Here is a 13,597-nt window from a genome sequence, read left to right as displayed (position 1 = left end):
CATTAAAGAGGTGTGTGAATTTTGCCTCCCAAGTGGAACAAGACACAATATATCCTGCATAATTTTCTAGTGCTGCAGTATCTGACGGTACCCAAAGGCTTCCCTGTTTCTCCCAGTGGACCCCCTCAGGGGAGAGGGTGAGAGGGGTGCTAGTGAGGATCCTGGCCAGCTCCCTCCACCTGAGCTGCCTTAACCACAGCTGCTCTCATTTGATGTGTTTTGCATCCTGAGTTTTTGTTTTGTTTTGTTTTCCCTGATGTTTTATTTGCTACTGAGTGAATCAGCTGAGTCTGGTTTCATGCAGTCAGAAGATAGTGAAACATCTACACATTATTTTATATGACTTTGTAAGGGAGGGAAACTGTGCAAGGATGTGTCACATGTATTCAAAGAAAATGATTTGATTGACTGTAGCTTAAGCAGTTGCCTGATTTGGGGAAGCCTAGTTGGCTGCTTGTGGTTGGTTGGTCCTAAGTTTTTTCTCGGATCTGAGTGCATTGATTCTGGCTTAGGTTTTGGTTTGTGGGCACAGACTGCTAAGGCTTTAGAGCCACCCCAGCCCCATGGCCTCCTTGTTTAATTACTTTATCAGGTGGAATATTGAATTTTCAGTTGGAAATTTGCTTAGTGTGTGGGGGCAGTTGTAGACCAAGGAGAGGCCTCTCATGGATTTTCTGTCCGGGTTGTAGACCAAGGAGAGGCCTCTCATGGATTTTCTGTCCGGGTTGTAGACCAAGGAGAGGCCTCTCATGGATTTTCTGTCCGGGTCTGGCTCCTATTATCCCAGCCGGGCACATGATAGTGTGACAGTGACAGTGGTCAGTGAAGATTTAATGAGTGACTCTTACCCATATGCAGATGTGCTTGTGCCCACCTCTGGGTTAAGTGTAAATTTCTTTCCTGGAATTGTCACATGAGGCTTATGTCAATTTCCATGTTGTCTAAGAAGCCTGTGCTGATTCTCTCACCAACCTCTGTACTTCTTCCTTCCCCAAATGCCCAGGGTAGTCATGTCAATGGCCTCCGTTTTTGACACATGAGCACATGTTTCTTTCATATCCCTCAGCACCTACCATACGGACAGGGTTTGGCAGAGAATGTAATGCTCAGTTTTGTACTGAGTTGACTGAACTAGATTTCTCAAGAATTCTAGACCCAGGGATCATTTTTTTTTTTCCAAAAATAAAAATTTAAAACCAGATAACTTTTTTTGATTAGTATTTAGGTTGGTTTAATATTATCAAATATAAATTAATTCCTCTCAACTTTTTTATTTTAGGGCAAAACAGTGGAAAGAGGAACTTACTCTGAGTTCCTGAAATCCCGGGTAGATATTTTTTCCCTTTTTGAGAAGGGGAATGAGCAGTCTGAACCATCTTCAGTTCCAGGAACTCCCACTGTGATCTCTGAGTCTTTGGTTCAGTCTCTCCAATCTCCCAGACCCTCACTGAAAGATGCGGCTCCAGAAGACCCAGAAGTGAGTTTCTCATTCTGCAGTGTGCCTGGGTCTGTATGCTCTTGGTGGTCTCATGGACCTTTAGTCTGCTCTGCTCGTGACATCTTCATTTGTCCCAAAGTAGACCCTAAGGTTCCCAAAGTCTTGTTCCATGGAATTGGTAGAGTTAGAAGAGCATGAGGGGAGCAAGCCTGCTTGGGGTTCCCCTTTGGGTGTAGGATGGATAATCTTTTGGAGACCAGAAGTGGGTGCACTGCTATGTATTTCTTGGTCTATGTATTTCTGACTCACACTGATTGAGAACTCATCAGTTTACCGTAGTTACATCCTATTCATGCTGGTGGCCCCCAGCTTCCCTTATGCATCCAGAGGCTTAATGTGAAGACCCCCTTAGACTGAGTCCTGCTGTTGCCACATTAAATCAGCTACTTTTCCTATGTGTTGGAATACTCTAGCACTGCATGTGACTGATGGTAGTATTTTGCCTCGGTGTCAGATGGTTTGTGATAGGCCAGAGGTAATGTGTGCAACGGACCTGACACCTGGTAGACGCTTCAGTGTTAGTTCCTGTCCTCCTTTCTTACCTTTCAAGACTGAGAACCACATCTTATCAACCTTAAATCCCAGTGGCCAGGATAGAGGTGAGGACATCCTAGCCTTCTGTGACTCTATAATGCATTCTAAATCCTCCAGACAGAAATGCTGAAATGCACTAGATCTCCCTTAAAAACATATTCCCTTGATAGCCGAACCCTCAATATCCAAGTCCAGGAGCCTGGAATGATCCTGATAAGTACTCGGATTAGCTGTTCACTTTCTAAATTCAGGAATTACTCTCTGAAACTTAGGAACCAAATAGATTCATAGCATATGCTTGCAATGTGCTGTCCAAACTCATATTACTCCAACTCTCTCTGTGAACTCAGTTTACTCTATTTGGCTAGTATTTTGAGCCCCAAGTATGTTTTATGTTTCTATCATTGAATGACACAGTCATCTAGAGGGATACATTATCTCCATATCAGATTGTGTGTTATTTTAGAGCAAGCTTCTGCATTTATACATTAATTGATTTTGTTGTGTGCCAGAGTCATGATCTATTTTAAGCAAAGCCACCCAACTGTTAATAACCTCATGTGAATGACCTTTGATTATTTCTCATAGATTCCTACAAGTGGGATGGCTGGGTCCAGGGGTAAAAGCGTATGTGATTTGGCCAGATATTCCCACACCCTTCTCCATAGGAGATGGACCATCCTGCACTCCTAACAGTGTATGAAATGCATCTGTTTCCCAAAGCTTCACGGTAGAGGACATTGTTGAACTCTTGAAATTTGGGGTTCATTATTTAAAATTTCATCTCTCACTGCCATTTTTCCCCTTCCAGTCTGAGAATATACAGGTTACACTACCTCTAGAGGACCACTTGGAAGGAAAAGTTGGTTTTAAGACCTATAAGAATTACTTCACAGGTGATACTTACTGGCTTGTCATCATCTTCCTTATTCTAGTAAACATCGCAGCTCAGGTACGTAAGGGTGTTTATTTTTGTTTGTGCACTCAGTTTTATATTTACATACTACTTATACTGTATTTTAGAATTATTTTTAAATATGTGTATTATGAAATTTATCTCAAAAACTTGGCTCATGCAATTGTGGGATCTAGCTTGGTGAATGTGAAATCAGCAAGGCAGGTCTGCAGGCTGGAACCTCAGGCAGGAGCTGACCCTGCTGTCTTGAGGCAGAATTTCTTCCTCCTCCAGGAAGCCTCAGGTTTTGCTCTTCAGGCCTTTGACTGGACGAGGCCACTGCAGTGTGGAGGATGATCTCCTCTACTGAAGTTCTGATGATGGATTAAACATCATCCACAAAATACCTTCATGGCTACATCTGGATGGGTGTTTGGTTGAATCACTGGAGACTGGCCCAGACAAGCTGACACTGGAACTGACCATCACTGTACCTGTCAAGCTTTTTGCTTTGAAAAATCCCAACATTTGTACTGTTATTACTGCCTTTTGCAGTCCACTTGGATATACATTGAAGTACATTATATTTGGGGAGCAAACTCTTATAGGGGAAAGGGGGTTTCTTTTAAAGATATTAACTTGTAAGGTGCCCTCCCTTGACCTGTGGTCATCTGGGGCATGGGGCTTGGCACAGACTTGAGCCGGAAGGACTGTCTCCATGTTCTGGAGCCTTTCTGTCCCCCATCCTAGTGAGCAGGGTGTGAGGCTCAGTGATGTCAGTGTGTGAGTGACTGCTGTTTCCTGCTCCAGGTTGCCTATGTCCTGCAGGATTGGTGGCTTGCATTCTGGTGAGTGATTCTTGGTCTGACCCAAAGTACTGTGAAATCTACACAAAGAAAGTCTCACTTTCCCACAGAGTCAGGCAGAGAGATTGGGCTAGATCGGCCTCCTCTTCTGAGCCTCACATAGGTTCCCTGAAGAAAAATGAAAGTTCCTGCGGGTGGTGTGTGATCCCCCTGTGGTCTCTCCCCATGTCCCTCCCTTCAGCAGCTTCTTCACAGACATTTTTTTTTTCCTTTTTGTAACTTTTAATATTGTATTGGGCTATGGCAAATCAACAATATTGTGATAGTTTCATTTGAGCAGTGAAGGGATGCAGCCATACATATATAAGTATCCATTCTCCCCCAAACTTCCCTCCCATCCAGGCTGCCACATAACGTTGGACAGAGTTCCATGTGCTGTACATTAAGCTCTTGTTGGTTACCTGTTTTATATAGAGCAGTGTGTTCATGAGCATCCAAACTCTCTAACACTCCTTCCCCTCGGCAACTAAAAGTTTATTTTCTAAGTCTGTCTTCACAGATAATTTTTTAAATTTTATTTTATTTTTAAACTTTACAATATTGTATTAGTTTTGCCAAATATCGAAATGAATCCACCACAGGTATACCTGTGTTCCCCATCCTGAACCCTCCTCCCTCCTCCCTCCCCATACCCTCCCTCTGGGTCATCCCAGTGCACCCCAATTCAAATTTTTAGAGGGAGACATACACAGGGCCTTGTGGGCTGGGAAACACTTTCCAGCATAAAATACATTTTTTGAGGTATTTTTTTGTGATATTTGTGTAAATTCTATGTGTATCTATAGTGTAATATTTTTTTATTTTCTGTTCCATAGGGCAAATTTACAAAGTGACCTATATTCTGGGGCATTTGTAAAAGAAAATGAAGCTGTAGTGTTCTTTCTGAACTGGTACTTAGGAGTTTATTCAGGTAAAGTTGAGTCATCTGCTCTATAATTCCAGAGTTTAACATGTGTATTACAATGAGTCTCTGTGAGCAATGAGGGCTTCCAGAGTAATTCAGTAATGTCTTAACAAATGAAGTGTCTGAATCACATTTACTCTGTGAATTAATCAGAATAATTATTTTAAAGATCTACCAAAAGAAAAGAGGTTGAATGAAGACTCTTAATTTGCTCCATACTGGATTTTGGTAGTTAAACCATGATGGCATATTGAAACAATCAGCTGCTAGAAATATGTAGCTATTGTCTATTGTAATAGTTGCTTTTGCTAAATCTTATATCCTTATAAGAATGGCCAAGGGGATTAAAAATGTATCCTCACCCTGTGGTTCAGTTTTTCCAATTCTGTCTGAATAAACCCTGGCTTTTATCAATCCTAGATGAAATCCTTTGTCAGCATGAGCCACAAATAAAGACATTATTCCCTCCCAGGTATTCAAAGCTCCGCTTACCACACTGCTCACCTCCTGAGCTTCACTAATAACTTGAGAAGCTAAGCAGGGGAAATCCAGTGTCTGGAATTAGGATTCTTTCTCTTTCTTAACCTGAGATTACAGTGCTACCTCCTCCCCAACTGTAGGATTGATTTAAAATTTGGCTTGCCAGACTAATATTAACATGACTCTCTCTATTGACAAGAGTATTTAGAATATATATATAGCATAGCATTATATGGTATTTAAAGGATGTCTTTAACAAAAATTTTAAATGCCTTCTTTATCCATTAATCTGTTGATGGACATTTAGTTTGCTTCCATGTCCTAGCTTTTGTAAATAGTGTTGCTGTGAACACTGGGGTGCATGTGTCTTTTTGAATTATGGTTTTCTCAAGGTATATGCACAGTAGTGGGATTGCTGAGTTCTATTTTCAATTTTCTACTTTCAATTTTTTAAGGAACCTCCAAACTGTTCTCCATAGTGACTGTATCAATTTACATTCCTACTAACAGTGCAAGAAGATTCCCTTTTCTCCACACCTTTTCTAGCATTTATTGTTTGTATATTTTTTATGATGGCCATTCTGACTGGTAGTTTATTATCTCTAATAATGATATTGAGCATCTTTTCATATGCCTCTTAGCTATCTGTATGTCTTCTTTGGAGAAAGGTCTATATAGGTCTTCTGCCCATTCTTTGATTGGGTTGTTTTTGTCTTTTTTTTTATTAAGCTGCATGAGCTGTTTGTATATTGTGAAGATTAATCCCTGGTCAGTTATAATTATTTTCTCCTATTCTCAGAGCTGTCTTTTCATCTCATTTATGGTACATATATACACTGGGCTGGGGGAGAGGGGCTTCTGGGTAGCTCAAATGGTAAAGAATTTGCCTGCAATGAGAGAGACCTGGATTTGATCCCTGAGTTGGGAGGAACCCCTGGATAAGGGCATGGTAACCCACTCCAGTATTAATGCTTGGAGAATTCCATGGACAGAGGAGCCTGGCAGGCTACAGTCCATGGGGTTGCAAAGAGTCAGATATGACTGAACAACTAACACATGTGTACACTGGAATATTACTCATCCATATAAAGGAATGGAATAGGATCATTTGTTTAGACATGGATAGACATAGAGTCTGTCATACAAAGTAAAGTAAGTCAGAAAGAGAAAAACAGAAAAAAATTCTTGTGTTAATGCATATATATGAAATCTAGCCTCTTCATGGATCACTGCCTTATCATGGCGATGGGGCTTGTATAACTCAATGGAGCTATGATATGTGCCATGTAGGGCCACCTAAGACTGACAGGTCATATTCGAGAGTTCTGATAAAATGTGATCCATTGGAGGAGGGAGTGGCAAACCACCCCAGTGTACTAGCCATGAGAAACACCCAAGAACTGCATAAAAAGGCAAAAAGATATGACACAAAAAGATTAGCCCCCCAGGTCAGAAGGTGTCCAATATGCTACTGGTAAAGAGCAGAAGACAACTACTAATAGCTCCAGACAGGATGAAGTGGCTGGGCCACAGTGGAAACGCATTCAGTTGTGGATGTGTCTGGTGGGGAAAGTAAAATCTGATGCTGTAAGAACAGTATTGCATTTTATTTGATACGATATTTTCCAACCAAAGTAAATTGGCAAAACTAATACAATTATGTAAAATTTAAAAATAAAATAAAATTAAAAAAAATAAAGACAAATCAAAAAAAAAAAAAGAACAGTATTGCATAGGAACCTTGAATGTTAGGTCCATGAATCAAGGTAAATTGGATGTGGTCAAGCGGAGACGGTAAGAGTAAACATCAACATCTTAGGAATCAGTGAACTAAAATGGACAGGAATGGGTGAATTTAATTCAGATGACCATTATATCTACTACTGTGGGCAAGAATTGCTTAGAAGAAATGGAATAGCCCTCATAATCAACAAGAGTCCAAAATGCAGTTCTTGGGTGCAACCTTAAAATAAGAGAATGACCTCGGTTCATTTCCAAGGCAATCAATCCATTCAACATCTCAGTAATCCAAGTCTATGTCGCAACCACCGATGCCAAAGAAGCTGAAGTTGACCAGTTCCTTGAAACCTAGAAGACTTCCTAGAACTAAATGCAGTTCCAGAGAATAGCAAGGAGAGACCAGAAGGCCTTCATCAATGGACGATACAAAGAAATAGAGGAAAACAACAGAAAGGGTAAGGCTAGAGATCTCTACAACAAAATTGGAAATATCAAAAGAACATTTCATCCAAAGACGGGCACAATATAAGACAGAAATGGTAAAGTCCTAATTAAAGCAAAAGAAATCAAGAAGAGATGAAAAGAATACACAGAACTATACAATAAAGATCTTAATGATCTGGATAACCATGATGATGTAGCCTGTCACTCAGAGCCAGACATTCTGGAGTGTGATGTCAAGTGAATCTTAGGAAGCACAGCTGCCTATAAAGCTAGTGGAGGTGATGGAATTCCAGCATAGCTATTTAAAATTCTAAAAGATTTAAAGTGCTGCACTCAATATGTCAGCAAATTTGGAAAACCCAGCAGTGGCCACAGGACTGGAAAAGGTCAATCCTTATCCCAATTTCCAAGAAGGGCAATACTAAAGAATGTTCTGTCCACCAGACAATTGCACTCATCTCCCATGCTAGTAACATTATGCTCAAAATCATTCAAGTTAGTTTTCATCATTATGTGAACTGAGAACTTCCAGATGTTCAACCTGCATTTAGAAAAGGCAGAGGAATCAGAGATCAAATTGTCAACATTTTCTGGATCATAGAGAAAGCAAGGGAATTCCAGAACAACATCTACCTCTGTTTCATTGGCTAAGCTAAAGTCTTTGACTGTGTGGATCATAACAAACTGTGGAAAACTCTTAAAGAGATGGGAATACCAGACCATCTTAACCGGCCTCCTGAGAAACCTGTATGCAGGTCAAGAAGCAACCATTAGAACCCTGTATGGGACAACTGATTGGTTCAGGATTGAGAAAGGTGTACTACAAGGCTGTTTATTGTCACCCTGTTTATTTAACTTATACACAGAGCACATCATATGAAATGCTGGGCTGGATGGGTTACAAGCTAGGGTCAAGATTGCTGGAGAGTATCAACCTCAGATATGTGGATGATACCACTCGAATGGCAGAAAGCAAAAAGGAACTAAAGAGCCTCTTGATGAGGGTGACGAAGGAGGGTGAAAAAGCCAACTTAAAACTGAATATTAAAGAAACTAAGATCATGGCATCCAGTCCCATCACTTCATGGCAAACATAAGGGGAAAATCTGGGAGCAGTGATAGATTTCCTCTTCCTGGGCTCTAAAATCACTGCGGATGGTGACTGCAGCCATGAAATTAGAAGACGATTGCCTCTTGGCAAGAAAGTTATGACAAACCTAGATAGTGTGCTAAAAAGCAGTGACATCACTTTACTGATAAAGGTTCATATACTCAAGGCTATGGTCTTTCCAGTAGTCATGTAAGGATGTGAGAGCTGGGCTATAAAGAAACATGAGCATCAAAGAATTGATGCTTTCAAACTGTGGTGCTGGAGAAGACTCTTGAGCATCCCTCAGACAGTAGGGAGATCAAACCAGTCAATCTTAAAGGAAATCAACCCTGAATACTCATTGGAAGGACTGATGCTGAAGCTGAAGCTCCAATACTTTGGCCTCCTGATGCAAACAGCTGACTCACTGGAAAAGACCCTGATTCTGGGAAAGGCTGAAGGCAGAAGGAGAAAAGGGTGACAGAGGATGAGCTGGTTGAATGGCACCACTGATTCATCAACTTGGGCAAACTCGGCAAGATGATGAGGTACAGGGAAGCCTGGCGTGCTGCAGTCCATGGGATTGCAAAGAGTTGGACACAACTTGGTGACTGAACAACAACAACATGGAATCTAGAAAAATGGTACAGGTGAACCTCTTTGCAGGGGACAAACAGAGTCATAGATACAGAGAATAGTTGTTTGGACTCAGAGTGCGACTGGGATAGTGAGGGAGATGAATGGGAAGATTAGGACTGACATATGTACAGATCAGATCAGATTAGTCGCTCAGTTGTGTCCGACTGTTTGCGACCCCATGAATCGCAGCACGCCAGGCCTCCCTGTCCATCACCAACTCCCGGAGTTCACTCAGATTCATGTCCATTGAGTCAGTGATGCCATCCAGCCATCTCATCCTCTGTCGTCCCCTTCTCCTCTTGCCCCCACTCCCTCCCAGCATCAGAGTCTTTTCCAATGAGTCAACTCTATGCATGAGATAGCCAAAATACTGGAGTTTCAGCTTTAGCATCATTCCTTCCAAAGAAATCCCAGGGCTGATCTCCTTCAGAGTGGACTGGTTGGATCTCCTTGCAGTCCAAGTGTACACTACCATGTGTAAAACAGATAGCTAGTGGGAAGCTGCTGTATAACACAAGGTGCTCAGCTCAGTGCTCTGCGATGACCTAGAGGGGAGGGATGGGGGAAGGGAGGTCCAAGAGGGAGGGGATATATGTATACATATAGCTGAATTGCTTTATTGAACAGCAGAAACTAACACAACATTGTAAAGCAACTATACCCCAATACATTTTTTAATTAAGTAAAAATTTAAATATCCTCAAAGGAAATGCTTGTACAAGCTTTCTACAATGAGTAAGTTATGTAAAAATCCTCTCATTGAAATTTGGTATTTATTTTATCGATCACTTGATAAGAAACTTGAATTTACCAGCTGTTTACCTTCTGAATTGGTGGACAATGAGGGCTTAAAGAAGAACGAAGGGATTCTGTTACACATTCATATAGGATGGTGGGCTAAGGCAAATACCTGTTGATGGAATTCAGGAATTTAAGCAGCTTTCAGAATTTAAATAACACTTATGTGGCAGCTGAATGGAAAAACATACTTGATGGAATATATATTGCCAAAGTTATCCCCTGTCTATATAGCATTGTGAGTTGAAGAGATGTTTGGAAGGCTCTTTAATTTTTGTATGCATAGTACTGATTTATGTCATGATAAGACATAAATTTAAATGATTATAGTTATTTACAAATCCTTTGGGGTTCTATAAGATAGTGAGAGATTAGATTATCTTGTTTAGATTATCACATGTCAAAATATATTTTGTAGTTTCTTGCAGCTCAATTATTTAAGAGATTATCCACTTGAAACTTAACATGGTCTTTTCATAATCTTTATAGCTACATGGGAATAGAAGTAGCAACTTTAATATTTTAATTTTTATTACAGTTTCTTTCCAATGTTGTGTTAGTTTCTGTTGTACATCTAAGTGAACTACTTGAACATGTATCTTCTCTTTGGATTTCCTTCCCATTTAGGATGCCACAGAGCATTAAGTAGAGTTCCCTGTGCTACACAGTAGGTTCTTGAAAAGCTCCTTTCAGTTCAGTTCAGTTCAGTCGCTCAGTCGTTTCTGACTCTTTGCAACCCCATGAATCGCAGCACGCCAGGCCTCCCTGTCCATCACCAACCACTGGAGTTCACTCAAACTCACGTCCATCGAGTTGGTGATGCCATTCAGCCGTCTCATCCTTTGTCATCTCCCTTTCTTTCTGCCCCCAATCCCTCCCAGCCTCAGAGTCTTTTCAATGAGTCAACTCTTCACATAAGGTGGCCAGAGTACTGGGATTTCAGCTTTGGCATCATTCCTTCCAAAGAAATCCCAGGGCTGATCTTCTTCAGAATGGACTGGTTGGATCTCCTTGCAGTCCAAGGGACTCTCAAGACTCTTCTCCAACACCACAGCTCAAAAGCATCAATTATTCGACACTCAACTTTCTTCACAGTCCAACTCTCACATCCATACATGATCACTGGAAAAACCATAGTCTTGACTAGACGGAACTTTGTTGGCATAGTAATATCTCTGCTTTTGAATATGCTATCTAGGTTGGTCATAACTTTTCTTCCAAGGAGTAAGCGTCTTTTAATTTCATGGCTGCAGTCACCATCTGCAGTGATTTTGGAGCCCCCCAAAATAAAGTCTGACACTGTTTCCACTGTTTCCATATCTATTTCCCATGAAGTGATGGGACCGGATGCCATGATCTTCGTTTTCTGAATATTGAGCTTAAAGCCAACTCTTTCACTCTCCTCTTTCCCTTTCATCAAGAGGCTTTTTAGTTCCTCTTCACTTTCTGCCATAAAGGTGGTGTCATCTGCATATCTGAGGTTATTGATATTTCTCCTGGCAATCTTGATTCTAGCTTGTGCTTCTTCCAGCCCAGCGTTTCTCATGATGTACTCTGCATATAAGTTAAACTAGCAGGGTGACAATATACAGCCTTGATGCACTCCTTTTCCTATTTGGAACCAGTCTGTTGTTCCATGTCCAGTTCTTTTTTTTTTTTTTTTTAATTATTATTATTATTATTTTACTTTACAATATTGTATTGGTTTTGCCATACATCAACATGTACCTGCCACGGTTGTACACATGTTCCCCATCCTGAATCCCCCTCCCCATACAATCCCTCTGGGTCATCCCAGTGCACCAGCCCCAAGCTTCCTGTATCCTGCATCGAACCTGCACTGGCGATTCGTTTCTTATATGATGTTATACATGTTTTAATGCTCTTCTCCCAAATCATCCCACCCTCCCTCTCCCACAGAATCTGAAAGACTGTTCTATACCTCTGTGTCTTTTTTGCTGTCTCTCATACAGGGTTGTCATTACCATCTTTCTAAATTCCATATATATGCGTTAGTATACTGTATTGGTATTTTTCTTTCTGGCTTACTTCCCTCTGTATAATAGGCTCCAGTTTCATTCACCTCATTAGAACTGATTCAAGTGTATTCTTTTTAATAGCTGACTAATACTCCATTGTGGATATGTACCACAGCTTTCTTATCCATTCATCTGCTGATGGACATCTAGGTTGCTTCCATGTCTTGGCTATTATAAACCGTGCTGCAGTAAAGTTACAGGATATAAAATCAACACACAGAAATCCCTTGCATTCCTATACACTAATAATGAGAAAATAGACAAATTAAGGAAATAATTCCAATCACCATTGCAACAAAAAGAATGAAATACTTAGGAATATATCTACCTAAAGAAACTAAAAACCTATATATGAAAACCATGTCCAGTTCTAACTGTTGCTTCCTTACCTGCATATACGTTTCTCAAGAGGCAGGTCAGGTGGTCTGGTATTTCCATCTCTTTCAGAATTTTCCACATTTTATTGTGATCCACACAGTAGAAGTAAATTTCCTTGTAAATCACAAGGAAATGATAGATCATTTCTTCCTTTCCCTGTTAATTCATGTCCTGGTAGCAAAGTATTGGAGAAGGGAATGGCAACCCATTCCAGTATTCCTGCCTGAAGAATTCCATGGATAGAGAATTGCCTGGAGAATTCCATGGATAGAGAAACCTGGGGTCCACAGTCCATGGACTTGCAAAGAGTATGACACTACTGAGCACCTAACATGTTCACTTTCACCAAAGCATACCTTAGTTTTAGATTATGGGACATGTTGTAAATAATGAGATTTTAAATATGGAGAAAGGAATATTAGCTACTTGTATAATTATCTTTAAGTTTTATTAGAACTTGTAATTGAATTAGGCAAGCCTAGAATGAAACTGCAGTTTACACATTTTCCACCCATTTTGTTTCTATTTAGTGAGAGGAAAACAGTGATTTTAATATTTTTATTTATAAATGTATTTTTGAAAGCATTAAACTCTTACAGAATCTACTTTATATATATATGTGTGTGTATATATTATATGTTTTTATTCTGTATTCTATATATGTAAATATCTATACAATTTTTATTTATAGAATGAAATACACAGTATCTTTTTAAACTGCCTGCCGTGCTTTAGCATGATTGAGGATAAGATGAGATCTTGTGCTGAGTGATGTTTCTTTATTTCAGGGTTAACTGTGTCTACTGTCCTTTTTGGCATCACAAAGTCTATGTTGATATTCTACATCCTTGTTAATTCTTCACAAACTTTGCACAACAAAATGTTGGAGACCATTTTAAGAGCTCCGGTATTGTTCTTCCATAGAAATCCAATAGGTAAGTCAGACACTCACGTTTCTTAGTGAATATGTCTTGTTAACACATTTAGTGCCTGATTACATTTTCATATTTGAAAATGGAAGAGATGCTTGGAAGAAAATCACTGTGTATGTTTATTCATTTTCTACAAAAAGCTTCATTGGTAATTTTTCCTACCAGAGAAAATGTGAATATAGGAACATATAAGCTTTTATTCTAATTTATTCATATCTGTAAAAATACATGAATGTTTACTTTACAGGATGATTTAGGAGTCCATTTGTCATGTGGCATTTGAAACATCCAACAGATGATAAAAATGTGTTGAAATATGTTTTTGACTGGTTTTGAAACGTTGGCTGTGTTACATAGTGT

The 13,597-nt window shown here is 39.9% G+C and overlaps 1 protein-coding gene across 7 annotated transcripts in view; it reads left to right on the top strand.

Annotated features, from left to right (window-relative positions):
- LOC100299180 (ATP-binding cassette sub-family C member 4) overlaps positions 1 to 13,597 on the top strand; it is a 150,655-nt gene that overhangs the window by 60,747 nt on the left and 76,311 nt on the right. For all 7 annotated transcript variants that reach the window (XR_009493709.1, XM_024989068.2, XM_024989067.2 and 4 more), the window contains exons 15-19: positions 1,280 to 1,477; positions 2,844 to 2,984; positions 3,738 to 3,775; positions 4,609 to 4,703; positions 13,094 to 13,240. Coding sequence is in view for 6 of the 7 variants with exons in the window: in XM_024989068.2 (XP_024844836.1) it covers positions 1,280 to 1,477; positions 2,844 to 2,984; positions 3,738 to 3,775; positions 4,609 to 4,703; positions 13,094 to 13,240 (619 nt within the window). In the remaining variant the exon portion in view is untranslated. The remainder of the gene's footprint in view (positions 1 to 1,279; positions 1,478 to 2,843; positions 2,985 to 3,737; positions 3,776 to 4,608; positions 4,704 to 13,093; positions 13,241 to 13,597) is intronic.

Source organism: Bos taurus, unplaced genomic scaffold, assembly GCF_002263795.3.
Source record: "Bos taurus isolate L1 Dominette 01449 registration number 42190680 breed Hereford unplaced genomic scaffold, ARS-UCD2.0 Leftover_ScbfJmS_1899, whole genome shotgun sequence".
Classification (NCBI taxonomy): domain Eukaryota; kingdom Metazoa; phylum Chordata; class Mammalia; order Artiodactyla; family Bovidae; genus Bos; species Bos taurus.
This window is presented reverse-complemented; position numbering and strand designations above follow the sequence as displayed.